We start from the raw sequence: 23000 nt of genomic DNA on the forward strand, positions 1-23000 counted from the left end.
ATAAATGTCCCTGTAAGGGATTAATAAAGTATGTCTTCTTCTTCTTCTTAAACAAGACTATATCAAAACTTGTTTCGAGTGCAGTGGGGGCTTTAAAGTTATGAATAATTGTGAGACACACAATAAAAAAAGAACTGAGTCAAATGAGGAACTGAATCATGAACAGAAGGAATGGGAAAAATCCGTTCAGTGGTAAATAGTCTGGCATGTTGACACTGAAAACACCATTCAGTGAGAGGACCAGACCAGAAAACATCCAGGCCATGCCCCTGAAGATGAATGCTTGAATACAGACATTCCTATTGGACTGCTCATCCACAATGTTGTAAGACACTCATTCTCCATATTCAGGAACACACATACAAAGGACAAATGTTGCCCATCCATAGAGCAATTTGCAGCAGTCAGGCGCAAATAAGTTTCCAAACTCTTTTACTTTTTGGCTCAGCACTCCTTGTCCGTAACAGCATGCCTCCAATAATAGCTTAAGACGCTATGGGAACCACTTATTTTCTCCTTTTCCTTGTTTGGACAAAAGCTTCATTGCAAGCTAAAGTTATGTTTTTTCCTTACATGCTGTACGAGAAGCAGTCAACATACCTATGCACCACCTGCTGAAGGGCCAAATCCCTTGAAAAGAATGACAGGATTATCTGATAACTTTCTCATGCCACCCCTGCATTTTATTTCTTCATTCCAAACCTTAATGTGCTCGTCCAACCATGCACACAAGTGGCAGTTTGACTGAATGAGAGTGTGTGTGTGTGTGTGTGTCCATTGAGGTGTGTGTGTGTGTCACATAGCATTAAGCTTCCTATGATTAATCCGCTGCCCTTGTGCTGAGCCGGGGAATTCTGCTGATTCATCACAGCTGGCCCGGTAGGGCCAGAACGAATCATATAGGGACGCGAGGAGAATGACCACTCACTGTGCAACACACAGGAGGGCTGCCAAGAATCCTGCTGCCGCTCAACACACACACACACACACACACACACACACACACACACACACACACACACACACACACACACACACACACACACACACACACACACACACACACACACACACACACACACACACACACACACACACACACACACACACACACACACACACACACACACACACACACACACACACACACACACTTTCCGCTTGCTTCTCCTTTTGTTGCCTTACATTTCCTGATTGCCCCTTATCCACCCCTCTTTCCTCCAGTCTCTTCCTGTATTTCTCTACGTTTTCGCTGCACCATCTTCATTCTACTACATGTATCAGAGCCTCGAGGTGTGCTGGCTGTATTCTCAAAGAATGTCAAAACATAAGGCCAACACACAAACACACATGGCCAGTCGTCTGTGTGTACTGCCAAACATTAGAAATCCATTTCAGCATGCAGAGACAGATCAAAGGAGATCAAGGTGTGTGTCGTCCTACCTGTGGGTCCATGGCCGTCCTTGCTGGAAAAGTTACCCATACTGGGGGCCACTGGTGGGGCCCTGCAGGTGCTTGATGCTCTTTAACTTAGCCCAGACCAAGGTGGCACTGTGGAGGACACACACACACACACACACACACACACACACACACACACACACACACACACACACACACACACACACACACACACACACACACACACACACACACACACACACACACACACACACACACACACACACACACACACACACACACACACACACACACACACACACACATACAATGAAGTCATGTAGTGTTATCCAGCTGATTTATTATCCAGTTTTGAACAGAACCAAACGTAAAGCACTTTATGTTCATGATAGACCATGTGACAAACAAAGCGGTCATATACATCTTAATAATGAACTACAGAAATGCACCAAACCCGATATTCTACAATAAGGGCAATCCAAATAACACACAATAATTTTAATTTCGCGGAATTTATTTGAGCAAAACCTATATTTATACATAAAATATAATTATATTCTGACTAACGCAGTTGATTTGACATATATTTCCACATAAGCCCGATGTGCATCAAATAATTTGAAAACGCGTTTACAAAAGTAACTTTACTTTTCGCCCACTACGTTAAAACCGACAGTTGTATTCTTAAAAGCAAAACAAAGCGGATACAAACCCTGTAGAGTGGATAAATAACTCCCAGTTACCTTTTGTTTGGAGTTTGGTAAACTCTTCTTCTCCACGTTCTGCTCCTCTCAGCGCCCTCAGCCAAGCGCTCTGCCCTGCTGTGTCCTCGCGGAGGGGGAACGGTAACGGCAGAAAAACAAATGAAACTGCATTTCCTCCGAGCAAAGGTCAATCCGAGCTACATGTTGCTGCATGAAACATCTTGATAAGAACATGAATCGTGATTTAAATCCGAACATCCAACCAAAGAGCGGAAAACAAACTCTGGACATCGATGAGCGTCGGCGCCGATAATTCCCGGATGTGCCCACTAGAGGGCACCGGCAGGCCATGTTAGGAAGAACCTGTTGCCTTTGGGATTTGGGGTGGGGGCCCTTCCTCATTTATCTCGGACCTAATATTATTAAACTGACTCTCAAAAACTGGTGACCCACTGACCCACAGCTCTACCATAAAGCTTTTATTTGTACTGGATTTAATGTATTCAAAAGTGTTGGCTTCCCCATAACACCAATTGTGTTCATGCAGTTGTGATTGCTTCGAACTCCCTCATGAATGACAAAACTTGCTGATTACCTTTTATTAGTGCATTAATGTTACTATTTTAGTTGCAAGGGATAAAACTGGAACATTTTATTGAGTTGATTGCCATTGTGCTATTGGCCTGCTGCCTGAAACTCTGCTCCGCTGCATTCCAGATTGAGTTGTGACTTGTAGATTTGATTAGATGTTACTCATTATGAAGTACAAATAGTAAATTCACCTGCTAGGCCTACATATTTTATGCTTACTATGGTGTAACCTCAAATCATGATTCCATTGCAGGTTACTTGAATACATCTGGTTGGAGCAGGTATCATGTTTGACACAAACAAAATGAATAAATACAAGCACAGATATTTGCACAACGTGTACAGTACACTATGAGGGCTGAACTGCACTTTGGATAAACCACTGATTAAGGTAATGATTTAACCTTTTAAACTCCAGAACATCTTCTATATAGATATAACCATATCAGTTATTCTAAAACAATGTAGCTCACTATAAGATCATTGTGATAACTCCAAGTATAGTAATGAGAAATGCCTTACCCATCATGACAAAGATAGCTGGTCATTTAAAACCTGCGGTTTCTATTGTAAGTTTTAAACTTCTAGCTAAATTAATCAGTATCCAATGTCATTAAGCCTAATTAGAGCAAACAGTGTGAATCTTACTTTGACTGAAAACACAATTATTTCTTTGTGCAAAAATCACAGCCTAACTCACAACACTGTTGAAAGACAATGTGACCCAGAGGTCTGACTAAGTGCAACAGTAGAGCAGCATGTTTGCCAAATGCTTTTATTTCATCAAACTCTTCCAACATCTTTTCATTAAATATAAATCACACAACTAACAGAACAATTCTCGCCTTTATTGGGCACAGCTGAATTTTAATTTGCAGACTGAAATGAATGAGCACTGATGTGTGACAGACACCCCACAAGCTAACATATTAATTGTATTGTATTCCAAAAGCAAACACATTTTCAGATATTCCTTTTTTTTTTTTGTCAGTGCATTGTATTGGCAGTGCTCCCTCATTCGCAGCACAATTCTTAGTGAAACGGGACATTTGCTCCAGTGAGGCGACATGCACTCCCTCACATTCGGATTGAGATCAATAGGTTTTCACAGTGCTCTGTGGTCAATGTGCACCACTGCAGTATATAAAGAGAATCAATCAGAAGCAGCCAGGTGCATTACAAAGCATCCAATGCCTGAAAAGGACCATCAAATGCAGTTTGTGCCGGCGTCACAGATACTTGCAGTTTTGGTTTAAAGAACAGGTCAAGATTAATGGAGTCATACAGCACATCTATCTGAATCTGTCTGTCATAAAAGTCCCAATTTACCCTGCATTTTTACTTCAGGTGTATATGGTATCAAAGAGTATCCTGTTGTTTTGAGACCATCAAAATCCCATTATGAAATTGTCAGTTTCTGTCCAGAGCAAGGTGACCAATTGTTCATTCGGTGTCTGATGCCAGTTGGAGCCATTAGCCTCCTCTGGTAAGTGGCTTAAAACCATTTTGTTAGTGACCTACTGTGCTAGGTTTCTGGAGGGCCACTATTGGGGCTCTAAAAGCTACCAACCTGCCACAACTAGCCGCTGGTCAATTTGGCAGGCGGGCAAGGATGGCTTTTAAACAATGGAACATTGGATTGCAGGGCCTGGCTGACCTCTAAGGGATGAAACACTTAATTTAATCACCAAAACAAAACAAATCACCATCCTCCTTATTCGCGATTTCCAGAATCCTTCTTAAAAAATAAAACTCCCCCCTTTGAAAACTTCGCACTGACACCCCCAGCATAACAAACACAAAATCTACATGGGGTAGATTTTCAAATATTCAAATTCAAGATAATGACAGTTTGACCCCTGCTCTCCATAAGGCACAGCACGCATTCTCAACCACACTCAGCGTCACGCCAAATCTCAAGTGCCCTTTGCACTACTTCAATTTTGGTGTTACCACAAAAGGAAACACCAATCCTATAATAAATACAGCTAGTATGGCAATGAGAAGAATGGTGGACGCTGCAGGGGGAATGGCACAAAGCTGGGACGCACAGGGACTGTCTGCCTTTCACAGGTCATTGTCTCTAATTCCAGATTAGGCTAAGGAGTATGTGTGCCAGGAATGATTTTCCACCTGGGTTAATCCCTGGAGAGAACACAGGCTTATCCAGGAGGAATCATACTGTAGTGCATTGCCTGCCTGCCATCCGCAAGTAAATAAAGTCTCATAATCCAGTAAGGTGTATTTGTGCTGCTGTGAAAGTAATGTTTACATGACAGACTCAGGTATCTCAAATAACTATTTTCAATCCACAAAACTGTGCATCCACTCTTCTATTTTCAATCCACCCTGACCAAACCATTGGGGGGGATTTAATTTTTCGGAACACAGAAAATCGCTCATTCATGTCCAACACAGCATCTCATGATTGACAGCCCATGGCCAGAACGCGCCAACAAAAGCCGAGGCCTGTTGATGGATGGCACCTGCTTCTCCTCAGAAGAAATAAGTGAAAGACTTGGGCATAGATGGGGTGCCCAAGCACTTACACATGGCTCTCTGCCTGGGGAGTGAAGGGTGGGTGGACACACACACACACACACACACACACACACACACACACACACACACACACACACACACACACACACACACACACACACACACACACACACACACACACACACACACACACACACACACACACACACACACACACACACACACACACACACACACACACACACACACACACACACACACACACACACACACACGGAGTTGCCAACCATCTGTGTACAGAGGGCACTGCCAAGCAACAGACTATTTTTACACCAGGCCTCAATAAGACACACAATGTCTTCAAATTAAACATGGTGGCTTCTTCAAGCTACATTCAGTTTTTGGGAAGTTCCAGCATCATTACATATTCGTTCATGCCCTCTCAGTGCATTAAAGACTCTAATATTAGTGAATAATTGATACCATCAATGTCAACTATTTCTATATTTTGTATTACAGAATTCATCATGACTAGAAGACGTTCAACTTCCCGTAAACATCACGGTTGAGGTCAGGCTAATATCGACACTTGCACTTCGTCAGAGAGCACATGGGCCACACTTGGGGCCAGCATAGCTACAATCTTTCATCGTGCATAAGTGTAGTTACTGGAGCTCAACCTATGACGTTGGTTATTCTATGAAACCTAGCAAGCAAAGGTTATTATTTCAAGAAGACTTTCTGTCCCACAAAGGAGGGAGGTGGGATCTCCTGGCAGGCACCGCCCCGGCGATTGACGTCCAGGAGGGGGATCCTATTGCCCACCATGCTGGCATCAGTGTGGGTACCAACCCACTGCAGCACTCTGGAGGAGGGCCGGTGGTAGAGGGCCAACTGCCTGGCGCTGTAGCCGCACAAGCCGATCCCCACGGCCCCCAGCAGCATCGCCATGCCCGGCATGGACCTCTCAGCAGGGGGTGCCACAGCGACATTATGATAGGCCTGGGTCTGAAAGAGGAGAAAATAGAGGGTGAAATATGATCAGAAGAATGTTGAATTTATTTGGTATTTTATAATATGAAAGACGAGATCAAAGCAGTTCAGAAATAACATTACTCCTTTTCTAACAATGGCCAGAGAGTTATGATTCGGCATGGATTCAGATCAATGTAAGGCTTATAAAGCAAGGAGGACAACATGCCCGCCAACATTTCTGGGCATAAAATAACTGGGTTCACCTCAGCTCCCTGTCTCATCTAACTCCTACATTGATCCCACAGAGAATAAAAACTCATATTTTCCCATTTACCAAATTGCGGTCTGTCTCTTTTGACAAACAAATGGTTTGTCTATTTTGCGACATGAGCAATTTCTTCAGTGGTCCCTTGATAATTATGAAGAGCAAATGATAGAAACCTCATTTAGTTTCAAATGAAGCTGTGTCATAGACAGTTAAAAAGCCATTCATGGGGCTCGCTCATCCGGTTACCATTCCCAATTACAATGCAATGGCCTGTCACCAGCTAGGATTTCTCCATTGTTTGTGATAAACACCACAAAAAGGTGATTGTGTTTGGTGAGAAAAAACAAAAGCACACTGGAACAGAAGCCTGGAAGTAACCCGTATTTGTGGATGATGGTTATATGATATGAAAGTAATGCATTTCATCATCTTGTCACAACAATCTGTTGAGACACTCGACTGAAAGAATTACTGCATAATGGTAACATAAGGCTTAGCGAAACCTACTTACTGTGTGCTCTGTCTCCGTCTATAAACTCCTAAACGTGCCCATAAAACCAGCACCTTGAATTCACTTCATTACATCAATGGCTGCTCTCAGAACTGTCAAAGTTATTTCATCTGCCCCCTCCTTCTACTCCTCAAGGGCCATTAGAGTCAGAAAACGCCAAGCACCGTGTAAAATCAAAACTCTTAAATCAAAACAAGTTGCTTGGTGCAGAAACACTGTAATAAAGTGCATCCACTTTGCTTCTTAGATCATTGGCAAGCTACTACTGACTCAGCACTTTATGTGACTGCTATCAGGCAATCACTACAGTGTGCATCTAAGAGTAAAAGAATCACAGCACATCAAAACATCCCGTGGGCGGCTATAGTATCTACTTGATCTTTTTCCCTTTTATGACAAAGTTGCATTGAGAGATTCAAAGCAGTGTCAATTTATCTTACGAATAACACTGCTCAAACTCACCTGCAGCAGCCGGATGTAGCCCGGAGTCAATCTGGGGACTCTGAAAAACATTTTGGAGCGTTCCACGATTGTTTTCCTGTCAAATCAGAAATGAGTTGAAAGGGCAGAAAACACTTGGCTCTCTCTTTCTCTGTCAAGCTCCTCTTCCTGGACTCCCAGGACAGGAATCCCACGTATAGTGGGTCTGTCCGGGTGTGTGTGGACACTTCAACCTGTGCCTAGTTATCTGATGCAGGACAGGCTGCTCAGCCCTTATAACGTCTCCTTCCTGTCTTTGCATAACAGGCAGTCTCCACGTGGTGTGTCTAAGGGGATTACAGAAGCTGGCATGAAGAGACAAAGACACTTGTAAACAGAGCGAAGGTTGAAAGGAGTGCTGCCAAATATCAAAGTACACCAACCTTTAGTGCAATCATCCTGAAATCATGTTATACATTATTCTGTCTAACTGATTTACTATTAAGCAATCGGTAATACAAATTGTTGTTAGTAGGATGCACTTATACATTTGCTGTATTGATAAATTGATGATTATCAATACCTAAAATAATATGAAACATTCTTATAAAGATTTTGATTATTTCAGCCCCCATCATTCATATAAGTGTGTATTAAATATGTATGGACAGTCAGAGTAGTGTTAATGTGAGCACTTATAGGGGGATAACACTGTATATTCGGCCAATTTCATTGTTTTTAAATATTTTTCATCATTTTGATGAATTATTCCCTCCTTATTTCTGTAAGTTTGATTCAGATTCTGATGAATTTATCGGCCATTAGATTTGCATTAACATTAAATGGCTCTTTTGCACTGGCCTATTAGGCTAAACAACACACACAACATTAATGCATCTTAAAAACGTAATGGGACCAAGTGGCAATAAAAGTACTGAGTGTTCATCCACTGGTGTGTGTATGTGCAGATGGAGGGTGTAGGCGATTTCTAAGGGGCCGCTCTTATTGAAAATGGCCACAGCTGATGGAATAAAGGATTTCGTGTAATTGTTCCTGGCCATTGGGACTTCTAGTCTGCGGCCTGATGGCTGCAACTGAAGTGCTGAGTCCGAGAAATGGCTGGAACTCTTGTAGATCTCATTGTTGACATGAAAACAAAGTGAGAAATGATGAATGAGGTGTTGACTAATTCAGCTACATTAGCATCAAACATAACTGATTTCTGACTTCAGCACTTCCTTTAAGTGCTTTACACAGGATACCCAAGCCTTCTGAAGTGAGAGCCACTCGAACAATTTTGAATCTTCAGAGTGAGTCGATTTTAATGTTTTTTTCTGGCTTTCTAAGGCCATGTCAGCAATTTTTTAGAGCTTTAATATCATCCCCGCCCCAGGGGTCGTGGTCTCAGACTGAGGACTTATAATGAGGTAGCTGTGCTGATAACTTCTCTCTACAGTGAGAGCAGCCAACAATAACCTTCCTCTCATCTCTGATAATAGGACCCAATTCGGCCTCCCAGCTCACGCACCCATGAATACTCCCAAACTGGCATTAATACTGCAAAGTCATGATGTCACTGAAACTTGTGATTCCCTCTGGAGATTTAAAGTAATATAGGAGGGAATTCAAGGCCTTTATAGGAAAAGGCAATGATGTAAAAATAATAATAAGAAAGAAAGTCAAAATTCCATGACAATCCATCAAATGGATGATGATAGTTTTTTAGTCTGGACCAAAGTGGTGGAGTCGGGAATACATGGACCATTAATGATCGTCTTTATATTATGATGTTACATAAGCATATCAAGCAATCTGCTTTTTGCCCTTATTGTCTCCTCTGGCTAATGTCTGCAAAACTAGTCCTTAGCGTCCATCAGACAGCACCTGGTGAGTCCATTGCTAATTGCAGGACACAGATGGCAGCCCTCAAGTTAATTTAAATTTTTTCTGTACTGTATAACCTGCTGGTGCATCCCAACAAACAACAGAGCTGGTGTGGCAGACACGTCTCTCTCAGGTCATCACAATGCCACCCCACAGGCGAGATAATTCTCTGCCCTTTTCTTGAACTTGCCTCCTGACTTTCAGAAATGAGTAAATATTCTAGAAATAGATTAACTGAGCTGTGGACGGGTCTGTTGATGCGGAAGGTTTAGCTACTGACACCACGGGTGGTAATGGTTCCCGAGGTCAATCAATTACAGACCAGACTACCAATCTACCTCTGTGCTCTGGTTACGTTAAACTAAAGTAGGACGCAGGACATTTTAACGCAAGCTGTACCTCTTTTTTACACTATAACTGGACAATGTCTGTTATCTGTGCACATGCTTAAAGTGTCTATTTTTTATCCATACAAATGTCTCACTGAGTCTACCTGTGTAAATAAAGGATTAGACAAAGACTGTGTTTCTATATTGAGCTTACAGTTAGATAAGGTCAACAAGTAGGTGTTGGGATCAAGCGATGGGACTAATGATCCTTAAGTATCATCAGTTTTGCCTCCCTGAAGACCATTAATTAACCATGTAAAGTAAGTGAAACAGCAGGTTTGAAAAGGCATGAGGAATAACATCTCCAGACATCGATTTGCGGGGAGTGTAGTGCAGATAAATGAGAATTAGGGATAATAGGCTGGGTTTAAATGTCATCAAATCTGTGAGCATCGGCTGACATTTTCTTCTTCTCTGGCGATTAGAAGGTCGGGCGAGGAAGAAGGATGTTAGGTTACTGCGAGTTAAATGTTCGACCACTTTGAGCTACATAAGAAAACCACCTTAACAAACAAGCAGTAAGTAACTTACTTAAGGTTGGCCTTAGTTTTGCCAAGCTCAGGAATAATGGCTTTGTTTTGCACGAAAAAGGCACATAACTGGATTAGAAAAAGGCATAGAATAAATGGGAAAATATATTTTATTACAAAATATATTATGCAGCATCACCACAGTGGAAATAATCCTTCAGTGTAGTCTCTTTTGAGTGTGATTTACATCCTCCTGGGTGCATCAGGAGAGAGCTCTGTCTTCTTGTCTCCTTGCATAGGAAGAATGTCTGTGATCCAGTATTGGAACAGTGCAGCGACTGCAGCGGTTTCCTCTAAAACACAAAAGAGGCAAAGAGCAACATTTCAGTTACAGTTGACAACACATTACCAGAGGAACACTTAGTGTTTTCAACAGAGAGACTTGCTGTTGTATCTGCAGCATAATAAATCCAATTCCCCAGCCAGTGTTCAAATGTACTTCCTAAATCTCGAAACGTAGACATTCAACCCAACACGTCTGTCTCCCACCCAAGACAGAATTATTTTTTAAAAGCTAGAATTCCATGTATTCAATCTATTCAAAACATCATATTATACGTTTGAACCACTTATAGAATTAGATTACAGTGGTTGCGTAGAATTGCTTCTGACTTGTGTGATAAAAACCTTCAAAAGTAATTTAGAACTTTTGTATTTAATTCCAAAATCCCAAATGTATTGAACAAAGATCAGTTATATATATTTTTATTCACAAAACATGTTTTTATCTAATAAAATGTTGTGCTTAAGTTCATATTTGTAGGCATTCGACTTACAAAAACAACTTTTTCCCTTCTCACAGCACTTTACATTTTATTTATATAACAACTCTTTTTTGTTTGACGTCATAAAGTACGACTCAGACATTCAAAGCTTCATTTGATTGTTATCAAATGTAAAAAATGAATGTTGTTCAGCCATACAAACATCAAACAGTCCTCCCATTGCAGTGATCCAGGAATGTTAAGTAAATTACAGCAAGAGTGCCAATGCCTTTGATTTAAATGCTTACAATGTAAAGCCGAGTTAAATGAATAAATTAAAACAAACTACAAAGAGTCATTCACAAGGAATCCTTCTCTGTTCTATTCGAATGCATCAGCATTTAGAAAGAAAGCATTACTCAAACTAAATTACAAAATAGGGTGGGTGCAGGGGGGTTAGAGGAGCTCTCAGGCAGCTGCATGGAGATGACAGGCACAACCAGAACAGGCTATAGAGAACTGCAAACTGCCTTTTACACGTTGTTGTCTTGGCAACACAGACAGGAAGAGTCAAACGGCACTTAGTGGCCGCCAATGCCCTGAATCTCCTGGCTGGCCTCTCTCTTGCCTCTCCTTCTCTTCCTCACACACATTCACCTGTGTGTGTGACAGCAGCAAAGTCCCTGCTGATCCTATTAAGCAGCAAGCAAGCCAACCATGCAAACACACACAGGCACACGCAGAGGTGAAACGTGTCAGGTGACTCATAAGTTGTTTAGGCTATTGACTAAGTAAAAGGCAAGACGGACAAGTTCCGACATATTGGTTAACTCATAGTGGAGGTGACCTGATTAATATGGACAAGACCTGATCTATTAGGGCAAATTAAGGGCAGGTGCGTACAAGTAAAGGCTGATGAAGGCAAGTAAGGGCAGGTATACTGGGGCAAACAATAATCATCAAGGTAAGGGCTCGTACAATAGGAGGCAAGTGCAGTCAGACAGAGGCATGTAGCAGCCTGCAGAGGCAGGGCAAAGAGGTGCCTTGGGCAGATCCCAGCAAGCAGAGGCGAAGGGTGAAGCATGGAGCAGAATTAAATCTCCGAAACAAAAGCGGTTTAATCATGCTCCTTTACTCCTCGTTTATTGTTTTTTCTTAGAATACGTTTATAGGTTATAGAAATCAATTGAAGGTAAGACAGTTATCATGCCATAAATCAAATAACATTGAAAAAGAAAGAAAAGTTGGATTTCTCTGATCATTTTATACAGTTCAAAAAAAGGATGTAAAAAATTGAAATGGAAAATGTAACTTATATATATATTATATATGTGACCAAAATGTGACCATTGGTGGCAAAACAAGGACTCCATATATGTTGAAGTTTTTACATTTTTGAAACTCTCTTTACAACCTCTCTTGTGCGGTCCTCTCTTCTCCGTGTAATAAGTATTTGACATTCATTTTTGTTTCATATAATTATTTTATTTTTTAAGCTTGAATTTGATTAGTTTTTTTTATGTGTTTAGGGGCCGTGGGAAATGTGAAAATCCAATGATGTATATTTTTATACTTTCTGTCTGTGAACAAATGGTGTAACTTTGTCTTTTTTTACGAAAGCATTTGAAACCCACCACTGTGTAATGCGATGAAGTACAAAGTTCCTAACATTTTCATTTAAAGCCTTTAATGACTTTCCAGAACTTACCCCTGATTCAATTACACAGTTAAAGTATTGAATGATCATTGCATCACCGACCTGCAGACAGAGGAGAAGTGTTGTGGAGCTCCTGCAGGGCTTTTTCCAGTTTGTCTGCCTCCTGCTGCTGGACTAAGGCCTTCAGACTGGAGAGCTGCTTCAGGAGGGAGGTGGGCCGACATCCCCTGGCCACGCTGCTCAGAAGCTCCTCCACCGTCCCAGACAGGAGGGGCAGACGAGAGGAGGCTGCAGGAGCACGGAAGAAAGGAGAGGTGGTCCGTTATTTAAAATGCGCTAACATCTTCATATTATATTTTAACATTGGAGCACATTTATCCAACTGGAGCTGACAACAACAGTCATAAATTGCACTGAATATAAAGCAATTACATCTTTACCCTCTAACCGTTGTCTCAGCTACACTAAACTGTCTAGACCGTGTTATCAAATTAGAAAAACAAATCACCTAGGATGCGTTTTCTTTTGCAGAGGCAGACTGGGTAAATCTAATGTCAGTGCAGTCTCACCATTTATTATTATTTTTCTATATTTTACGCAGCTGTAGCAGCTACTAATGGCTGAGGCTTTTATTGCCTAATGTCCAGGTTTTGTATTCTCAGTCTGCCCCAAATCCAACTTTAATTTGTAACTTTTATGATATATAGAGCATTGCAACATTTGCTAAAGTCTGTTATTTTTGCTTGGTTTGATTTCAATTAAATGTTAATTAAATCAAAGCTGTTGACAATGATTACACCCTGACATTGAGACATAGATACATCTAGCAAGACACACTTACGTTTTCATCTAGTTCCTTCTAATGGTACTGCAATTCTAGCTATTACATTTTCATCCAATTACTGATGCTTCGTTTTAGAATACTTTTCTGTGTAATTCATCCTGGCACTGTTAAAAAAGTGCAGATGTACGGTGGCATAAGTGCAATGATTACTGTTTTAATGACCACGTTTTTTTTTATAGCTTTTGGCTGAAGTTAATTATGTGTTTGTAAACTACATCTTAAAAAACCATCAGTGTTGGGCATAATAGCACCTAAAATGATTGGCGTTGTTGGCAGGGTATTCATTTTCCAAATATTACCATAAAATGAGCACAAACCGTAGCAATGGCTGCGAGATTTATTACAGAGAATGTGTGAGACGATCTGATCCAAAAAAGAAAGCACCCCTGGACTCAATACTTACAATCAGACATATAGATTTCCATTGTTGTCCTGAGAAAGTCTGACACCTCGGCTGCTCTCCTTTCATTATCCTCTTCCTCCTCCTCCACATTTTTTTGGTATGTGAACTCCAGAGCAGCTGCTCGGGGCATCAGACCCATGGAGAGCAGCTTCTTTTTGTGCCGTTTCTTCTTCAGCTTCCTTTTCTTGTTCTTGCTCATTTGCTCTCCTGCCTCATCCACATGTGTCTGACTCTGACCTGTGCCGGGCTCACTCACTGAAGCTGCTCCACCTTCCCCAGAGTCTTGATGAAGGGTTGGTTTCCTTTTCCTTCTTCTCTTTCTTCTTCTTCTCTGTTCTTCCTCTTTATCTTGGTCTAGTTCTTCGCTGCTGTCATGGCTGCTCTCCTCTGCAGGAAACAAGATAAAAAACTCTAGATAAATATTATTAAAGTTATAAAATACTTGGCTTTCTCCTTATGGACCTCTCAGAACTATAACAGTAAGATTTTGGAGTTGATGCCAGCGCAGGGTGAGAGATAGCATATTTTTAGAGCTAATTCCACAAAATAAACTTCTTGTTTTTGGCTGATTGCATCTAAAAAGAACAATCAGCTTTGTGGCTATTGACTGAAAATAAATATGGCTTCAAATGGAACAAACTTATGACTAAAGGTGGTTTATAAAAGTACAGTAGAGTCAATATTCTGTATGTGTAATGTTATTTAGTACTTCTTGACAGAATAGTACTCAAAAATCATTTTATCATTGATTATATACAATAGTATCTGTATCTCCAACGCCTTGGGTAACAATTCCCCTGATTTTGAACCCAGCACTCCGTTGAAAGTGAAATAAAAACAGGGCCAACGTGCATGTTAACTTGTGCATACACACACACCACATCATTAGAGCTCCTGCAGTTTTATTTCAGTTTCTTTTGCTTTTGAGGTTAGTTGCTGCTAAAATAAATGCTGCCGGAGTAAGAAGTCTCTTCTCTTATGTCTTATTATTTGAACCATTAAATGTAATGTCTAGAGATTGACTGTGAGCCCATGCAGTAACAGCTCCCTCTCTCCGCCTCGCCACACCTCCCCTCTCTTTAACAACTCAAAGAGGCATTGAGGGGTCAAAGAAGTCAGCTCCCATCCAAAAGTTAGTGAACGATTTACGCTAGGGAGCAGTGAATAGGCTTACAGCCGGAACATGATGCAGCAGAGAGAATGGCTGTGCAATAATGACCAGAACTGAAGAGGAAGATGAGAGAACTACAATGTTCAATTTAGTATATCATTGATTTTTGGACTGATTTGAAAGGCCATCCTGACAGCGCTTCACCATTTGAAACAGCCATGAGAGTATACAGAGATGCATCATTCCCGGAACATGTACACAAGAAAAAATATTTATGGTAAATTGTACTCATTCTGTCCTTTTGCGGTGGCTTAAAATAAACGAAAGTATCTCTAATCAATGTGTTGCTCAGCATAGAAACAGATAATTGCTTAAACTCTTGATACATGTGTCTTTAATAGCCACACCTGCCACACATTATATATATCAAATAATTTAGTAAAAACACAAAAATAGGGATCACTTTAAGACAGAAGTGGACGCTTTGGTAGTCCAGCATTTATTTTTTAATTGGAAGCCCTGTTCAGACCGCACTGGTAAAGTGTAAACACAGTAAGAAGATATATCTGTGATGCATCACAATATAATTTCTACTTGCTAACGATGTACTGTGTCTATAATTATATTGATATGTGACTTCTCTTTATGATGCACAACCCGTGCTGATCTTAAACATGACTTTGATTTCCGATTTCATTTAAGGCTCACTGCCAACTACAAAAAACGCTTGCATTAAGGTGCTGTTAGGAAGACAAGTGCCAATGATCAAACTAAACCTAATATTTTATTCTAGTAATCTAATAATCTCTTCTGTTTCATTGAGGTAATGCAGAAGCCTGTCAGGTGGATGGAGGTCGGCATTAAGTAAGATGAGGAGTACAGAGGCAGGTGTAATGAGTCTGGAATCTTATTAAAGTCTGATTATTCCAGTTGGTTCATGAAGAGACTAGAGTCTAGATGGAGCGCAGACAAAATACTCTGACAAACAATCCATTCAATAGACAGATCAAAGTGAAAATCACCGAAGCACAACCACCATCTGTGTTCAAGCTCGCTTTGTTCGGAAACACAATTGATGTCTGTTTCCCCTAAATTGAGTGGCAGAGACAATCAAGAAGAGTGACTTTATACATGAAAGTCAACCTAGAGAATCCCATGCAGTAAATCTCTCCTAGCTTTATGATGCACAGTACAATTCCATAAAAGTATGATTAGGGCCATCTTACCAGCTGGGTCCTCTGCACTATTTATGCTCTCTAACTGGGAGAGTGTGACGGATTTTTCTGAATCTTGTTTGTAGTCTGCAGGAGGAGGTAAGGCTGTGTACATCCGCCTGCCCGGATTGTCTGCACTCTGTGTCGTCCCTGCATCTGATGAGAAAGACATGAAGAATAAATTAAAGTTAAAAACGCAACTGGTAAGAGCAGCCAAGTGGCAGCAGTTCTCCGCATACCATAATAAAGATTATACATTTTAAGCAGCAAGTGAAATGTGATCTTACCAGTGTCCTGTTGAGAGGCTTTGCTCTTCACAGGGTTTTTTTTGGATAGTGCATCGACAATGCTTGGTGGGCTGGGTTCCTTCTGCTGCTTGGGAGCTGCAGGGTAAAGCCTCCTGAGCACTTTCGCTTGAAATACTAGGTGAAAAAAGTAAACCAACTGTTAATGTCATACATTGTTATTGTCAAGTACTTGTCTTTTTATGCGAAAAACAATAATCCAAACTAAAAACAACAGAGGCCAGGTGCTGGGTAAAAGAAAACTAGAGCTGTGTCCAGTTTTAACACATTTAATATTAATTATCAATGTATATTTATATGTATAGTGAGATTTTTGTGTGTGTACGTTTATAGAGTATCTTGGTTTTATTACATTGAAATTGTTTACTTTGACTAGGCTACACTGTACATGTTAAAGTCACACTAGGACAAGAGGAACACATCAATAAATGCAATGTAAATCCGATTATGGGTTGTATATCAAATGTAAGTTTAATGTAAAGCAGGACGAATTTAAAGGAAACACCAGCTCAAAGAGCATCTTTGAAATAGGTCTTATTGAAAGGCCATGTGCATGTTGAATAGATAGTAAGTACTGCAAATGTATCAATGCAAGAACAGTATCTACTATCAATAATCCTACAACTACGAACTATTAAGACTACTTATAATAAAGCACATGTTTATATATTTCGTAAGGAACCGATGTTAAAGGACTACATTTTTAATACATATTGTTCAAATTGTGAAATACCCGAAATAACAAACATAAATAGCAACTGTACCGGATTTTAATGGAAAAGTGAAAAGCTTTAATATAAACTCAACGTATGCTACTGTTAACCATAACAATGACTTAGTATTGGACACCAGTATTGACCATAGACTGGTATTGACACACGCGCACTCTGAAAACTGTAGTTAAATCTGACAGTCAAGCACGTGCATTTGTTTACAACACAGCTAGAACGCACTTAACGCGAGATTTAGGCCGCTAGTTGGCTAGCTGGTTGCATGCAATTCAACAGGTTTAATGTATTTTTCATGTGACTAATAACTTAATTTGCGACACCTGTGCTGCTCACCTTCTTTCCTACTTGCCATATTGACATAGCGTTATATATCCGAGTGGAGAAGAAGAGTGCCTACACTACAATGTAACAGCAGCTAGCTAGCTAATATGCTACAAGCTAGCTGAGTTAGCAACCCAGCATGCTAGCTTTGAACATTAGCTTGATTCATAATAGATGTTTACGTCACGCAACTATGGAAATGTTGTGTGCTGTAACGGTCCGTGTTAAAGAAGATAATAGAATGGCTAGGGTTAACTATACTTTAAAAATGTACAGTCTAAGTGCAATAATGCTCGGTCTACTCCTGCTGCACTGTCCCTCTCCCCAACAAGTCACCAGCTCACAGACGGGTAAGTTAGAGCTCACTTGGTAAAATGGCGCCGATTCACATTCAAAAACATGTCAATTTAATGTAACCATAGTTGCCAGAAAGGACAAGTACCTGTATATCATACTTCAATATATTGTTGTAATCGGACAAACCCACTCTACAAATCGGCATATAAAGCAGCCTTGTTCAGTTCATGTGTAGAACATAATAGCATATTTTGGAGCTGCTCGACCAGTGTGATGAGAAATACATAATAAAATAAAACATTTTTTTACTGAGGCAAATTGCTTCTACAATATTAAATGGGAGACGAATTAAAATGTGACTCTTGTTACTTCAAAATCTCAAACAAATGTCACAAGCGTGTCTCACTGCCCAATAACATAAAGCCACATTTAGTTTTTGAACACTTTACTGTACACTGCCAACTTTCTCTCATTAGGTTTGATGAGTGCCATGCTTCAGACTAGAGCTCCCCATGTGTTTGAATCCTGCAATAACAGCGGTTTGGGGTGTGCGCACACCACGCCAGCTGTAGGACGGGGTGGAAGCGAGATGAGAATACTAAGCAGGCACCTCATGGCTCAGCATCAGCACCGGGCTGAGTTAGGATTTGCGCACCCTCCAAACTTGGCTTGGGACCACAGCATGTGAACGGGCTTTGCAGGAAGAGGATGCACCTATGATGTCAGCTCTGAAGAAGGTAAAGCCTCTTCTGTATCTCTTATTGATCTTCTAACAAATATTTAACTCCTAAAATCTGACATGTGCAGGGTTCTGACACTGTTATGTGTCATCTTACAGTAATGAGAAGATGCATGCAGTGGTGAAAAATGGGTGTGTTTAAGCATTTTGGTTGCAGGATTTTCTTAATTGGGTATGGCACGCAGACTTCTGACAATTGACTTTTTCCTTAAAGATAAAACTGCAAACCCTTCCATAATGATTTAAACTGAATTTAATACAAATATGCACATGTATTGAAATATGTTCAGTCATCACAATAAGAAAAAAATAAACAGCATATGTGTTTTGCATTTCCTGCGTGCATGTACATGCCTTTTTTCACAACTCATCTGATTTGCCACATGGATGTAATTCCTGCACTTGAATTTAGCCCTGAGGAAGAGGCTTGGATGAGGAGGAGAAAAAAGCCCACTTAGTACAAGGCTAAATTCTCAAATGGATGTTATGTCTCCCCACACTCCTCCTGGTGTGCAGTGCACTGTCATGTAATACTCTATGTAACATGCCGACTGTAGTCTCTGTGGGTGTACGATCTTCACTGACTAAATGTGTCTACCCAATTGTGCTGGCAATTCTGAATGAGAAGCTTGAATCAGCTATAAAAAGAAAGCATGAGCTGTAGGTTTTGTAAGAAACAAGGGACTACCCAGACCTGTGCAAACATGTTATATAATACCTTGCAGTGGATTAGGCATTGAGTAGCATATGCACAATTCCCAAAAGGCTTGTGATTGATAAAGTAATGAGACTTGTACTCCTTTGAATGTGTGATAATTGGTGTATAAATCAAGCCTTCTCTGCTGTTGGAGATGTTGCAAGATAAGAAAAAAAGTTAAGAGTCTGTTTGTGTAAAAAACTTGTCATCAGATTCAGTTGTTCTCTGACACATCGTGTTGTTTAGGATTCAGTGCAGACGCAAGTATTGATGTCTCAGCTTCAATAGATTCCCATGATTGAGCGACACAAAAAGTAAGGAAGTTGTTTAGTGCCTGCTTCAGCACCGCTGCCGAATCCACAGCAAATCCACAGTGTTCAGCACACACAGTGAGTGACAAAGTGCTGGCTGCCAGCACTCACAAAGTCAGACATCATAATCAGAGGTGCTAAAAATAGGAGACCATATTCATTGCAATGCTTTAGAAGCTGAGCAGAGTTTTTGCTGTTAGCCTGCGCGGATGGAAGTTTTACCAAGATGCTCCAGTATGTTGTACTCCTTCCTTCTTAATAATGCAAAAGAACTTTAGACAGTATTGGTCCGCCAGCCTTTTTTCAATAACACCCAGATGCTTGGTTGTGCAACTGATGGACTCTTTCACTTAAATACGTGCACTGAGGAGCATACGCAGAAGTGGAATTTTCTGCCATAGGAACAAGCATGTTTAATTCCGGGTCCCATGTTCATTTATTATGCAGGTGGCAAGAAGTGCTAAAGAGCAGTGGTAATAAAAGTGAGATTAGCAGTATCTTTGTGTGTGCAGGTTTATGTGTGTATACATTGCCTATGTGTGCGTGTGTTATATGCATATGAACCTGAAAGAGAGGGAACCTGTGGGTGGACAAATGCAAGGCGGCGGCAAGCGAGAAATACATGCATCTGTAAGACTTTATGTGACTGAAGAATAAATTACTTGTCACTTACCAGCTTCAGGGGGGAGCCCACCTGTCACCTCATCCACATCACTCCCTCTGCTTTAAAACTGCTTTCAATCAAAGCCTGATGAATTATACGAGATGAAAAAATCTTTACTCAATGCTACCAGGCAATTTACTTTCTTGAAAAGAAGCCTATCATAAGCTACCACTTGCGTACAAAGAATAAAGGACAAAAAAACCTAATTGAAAACTGACACCGCATCCCCTCAGAAGAACTTTTAAATAGGTAGCTCGATTCAGGGTATTTTCAACGCTGCTCTAAAAATTGCTTACATGACCATACAGAGTCTCACAATGTTGTGAATGGGAAGCTTGTGTGGACCTTGCCTTCTAGACAGCAACATGATAAGCCTTTCATAATCTCTTTGAAGATGCATAGAAGACTTGAAACGCTACATTTGTGCTTGTGGTGATGTCCTTTGGTGTTGGGGGAGAGAGGCAGCAGTGAATGTAGACAAGTTTGACTAAAATAACATGTTTATATCAGGCTCTTTTTTATTCATCCACTCATCGTGACCAATGGTCTTCTCCTCTTTCTCCTCCTTCCAATATTTCTTGCGATAAAATAAATAAACACATTTTACTCAGTTCTCCCTTTCTGCTGCCTCAGAGAAACTTATAAAATACAACAAATCTGTTAAATTTGAAAAATACGAGAAAATTATTTCCAAATAATTGTATTGAACACATTGAACTTTGAGCAAAAAGTACCAATAACAAAACAATACATTTATAGTAATACCATTTCTAATAAATATTCTTTTAACTTCAGAAACCCCTGGGTGCAGTAGCACAGTCGTTCATAATGTGTTTATACTGTGCTACAAGAGGATATCCCAATCCCATCCCAATTAAAAAAGAAAAAAGAAAATTGTTTGCAGCTAGTGCTGCGTACCGGTACGCCGAACCGGTACTGGACTTGTAAAAGGTTTCGGTTCAAGTCCGGTTAAAACCGGAACGTCGGGAACCGGTACTTACGTATATTCTCCTTTTTGTTCTAAACCATCTAAAACCTTCCATAGATCGAGAAATTTGCGCTGAGAAAAGACGAAAAACATTGTTTTGGCTTCTGATATGGCGGCCATTACTGAACTCACGAAGTCTCGCAAAATATCGCAACTGCTCGCGATATCTGTGTGACGTCAAGGGAAGATGGTTTAGACATAGTGGACACTGACAGCGTGGGATGCTGGTTGCCATATATGGTAGTGTAGCTAAGCTAACTCCTTTGTATGTATGGTGATATAGTGTCTGCCGAAAGAGCAACACTTCACCCAGACAATGTCAATATGCTGTTGTTCTTGAACAAGAACACATAGACTTGTACTCTTGCATATTGAGTCTTGTATGTACATCACTATGTATGTAGTTGTGTTGTGTAGTTAGTAACACATGTAGAGTTCTAGAAAGGACATGGTGTAGACACAAGTTGGAAGGGGGCACAATAAACCTGACGAGTTTGAATTTGAGTTAATTATGAGTTTATTTTCAATTGATAATTAGCTAAAAATAAGTTCACTTTAGTTACTCACACAACTTGACACAAGTCCGGACTTATAAGTCCGGACCTGAACCTGAACCTCTGGACTTGAGTCCGGACCTGAACCTGAATGTGAGTCCAGGTACACAGCACTATTTGCAGCCCTACTTTTCGTTCCTGTTCCCTCTCATTTGAATGCATTCTCTTCCCTGCACATACACCTTATCCACCTTCTTTCTTTCCCTCTGTCTCTCTTTTTATGTCCTCTATTCCTTCCCTCTTGAATGCCCCCCCTGCACTTCTGTGATAGTTTGGCTTTAGCAGAGGGATGCAGAGGGAATGCAGGGGAAGGATGGGACAGAGTGTTATGAATCTAATAATGTATGAGAGCCAAGTGTGTGAGCTGTAATATAAAGCATGTGAGTCTTTGTGTGTGTAGGTGTCTCTGTGTATACCTGTGCACCAACACTACTCAGTTGATCGCCTTTGCACTGTGCTGGGCACCTATCTTCAAGGCAGGTGGGTGTCATTGCACATTCTCCAAGTATTACTGTCACTGAAATAACTGCCACATAGCCCCAAGTCAGATGTGACTCATTACAAGGGCCATTAGCAAGCTGGTATACAATCTGTAACCTTTCCTCTTTATTGTAATTGCTCAGTCATTAATACAGACAGTTTGATCCCAGTTGGAATTATCGTCATTTATGAGGATTTTACTGGGCTGTCATTGTCAGCCAGACAATTACATTTCCATCCTAACAGCAGCTGTCTTCGGAAGTTGGCACAGCAAAGAGTGGGCTGCCCATGCCTCTTGACAGCTGTATGCCTTTGAAAGTCTGTGACCTGAAACAAAAGAAAATCATCTCCTGGTCTTAAAGGAATTAGAAATGTGTCCCTTACGGGCTTCTGTGTTAACACTGTTAAAATGTTAAATATGATTCCTGTCCAAGTGAAAGATCGTACAACTCCAAGTACTTGATGTCCACCTTGAGTTAAAGTTCTAATACTGTTACTGTTGGCGGAAGGCCCAGCTCTTTTAAAACAAAGTCTTTAGAAATCCTTTAAACAAGCCAAGATCTTGAATAAAGTAGTCCCCTCTAGAGGAGGGCATTTGAAGTAGCTCATCTTTTGATCAGTACAGGTCTAAGAGATTTGATTATGCGCCCCGATCAAGCTGTTTAACAAAAAATAAATGTTCCCTACTGGTAATACCTTGTTGATGTAAATCAATGACCCTATACTAAGCATGTATTTTCGGTAAAAGTCATAAATCAGTGGTCATAGATGTATTAGAGACCAA

General features: G+C 40.6%; 3 protein-coding genes across 4 annotated transcripts in view; 1 reads left to right on the forward strand and 2 right to left on the reverse strand.

Annotated features, from left to right (window-relative positions):
• Nucleotides 1-2776, reverse strand: part of LOC307046437 (CD109 antigen-like) — a 30041-nt gene extending 27265 nt beyond the window's left edge. The window contains exons 1-2 of the mRNA XM_079692833.1: nt 2166-2776; nt 1444-1551 (exon numbers count right to left, since the gene is read on the reverse strand). Coding sequence (XP_079548959.1) covers nt 1444-1483 — 40 coding nt within the window. The 5' untranslated portion in view covers nt 1484-1551; nt 2166-2776. The remainder of the gene's footprint in view (nt 1-1443; nt 1552-2165) is intronic.
• Nucleotides 2777-3476: 700 nt separating this feature from the next.
• On the reverse strand, nt 3477-17816 carry erich1 (glutamate rich 1). Its single transcript, XM_079693774.1, has 7 exons — nt 17499-17816; nt 16417-16551; nt 16142-16285; nt 13805-14191; nt 12660-12845; nt 7436-10489; nt 3477-6227 (listed from the first exon to the last, which is right to left on the reverse strand). The coding sequence occupies exons 1-6, from the start codon at nt 17515-17517 to the stop codon at nt 10380-10382; spliced, it is 981 nt and encodes a 326-aa protein (XP_079549900.1). The 5' UTR covers nt 17518-17816; the 3' UTR covers nt 3477-6227; nt 7436-10379.
• The window catches only part of dlgap2a (discs, large homolog-associated protein 2a), a 197307-nt gene continuing 192006 nt past the window's right edge, over nt 17700-23000 (forward strand). For both annotated transcript variants that reach the window (XM_079693769.1, XM_079693770.1), the window contains exons 1-2: nt 17700-17836; nt 18260-18520. In XM_079693769.1, coding sequence (XP_079549895.1) covers nt 18500-18520 — 21 coding nt within the window. In that variant the 5' untranslated portion in view covers nt 17700-17836; nt 18260-18499. The remainder of the gene's footprint in view (nt 17837-18259; nt 18521-23000) is intronic.

This window comes from Notothenia rossii (genome assembly GCF_949606895.1).
Source record: "Notothenia rossii genome assembly, chromosome: 7".
Classification (NCBI taxonomy): domain Eukaryota; kingdom Metazoa; phylum Chordata; class Actinopteri; order Perciformes; family Nototheniidae; genus Notothenia; species Notothenia rossii.

Coding starts and splice junctions, on each gene's coding strand:
- erich1 (XM_079693774.1), bottom strand. Junction 14,192..16,141: donor TAGTGCAGAGGACCCAGCTG/GTAAGATGGCCC, acceptor TGTTTCCTGCAG/AGGAGAGCAGCCATGACAGC. Junction 10,490..12,659: donor CACTTCTCCTCTGTCTGCAG/GTCGGTGATGCA, acceptor TTTGTGTTTTAG/AGGAAACCGCTGCAGTCGCT.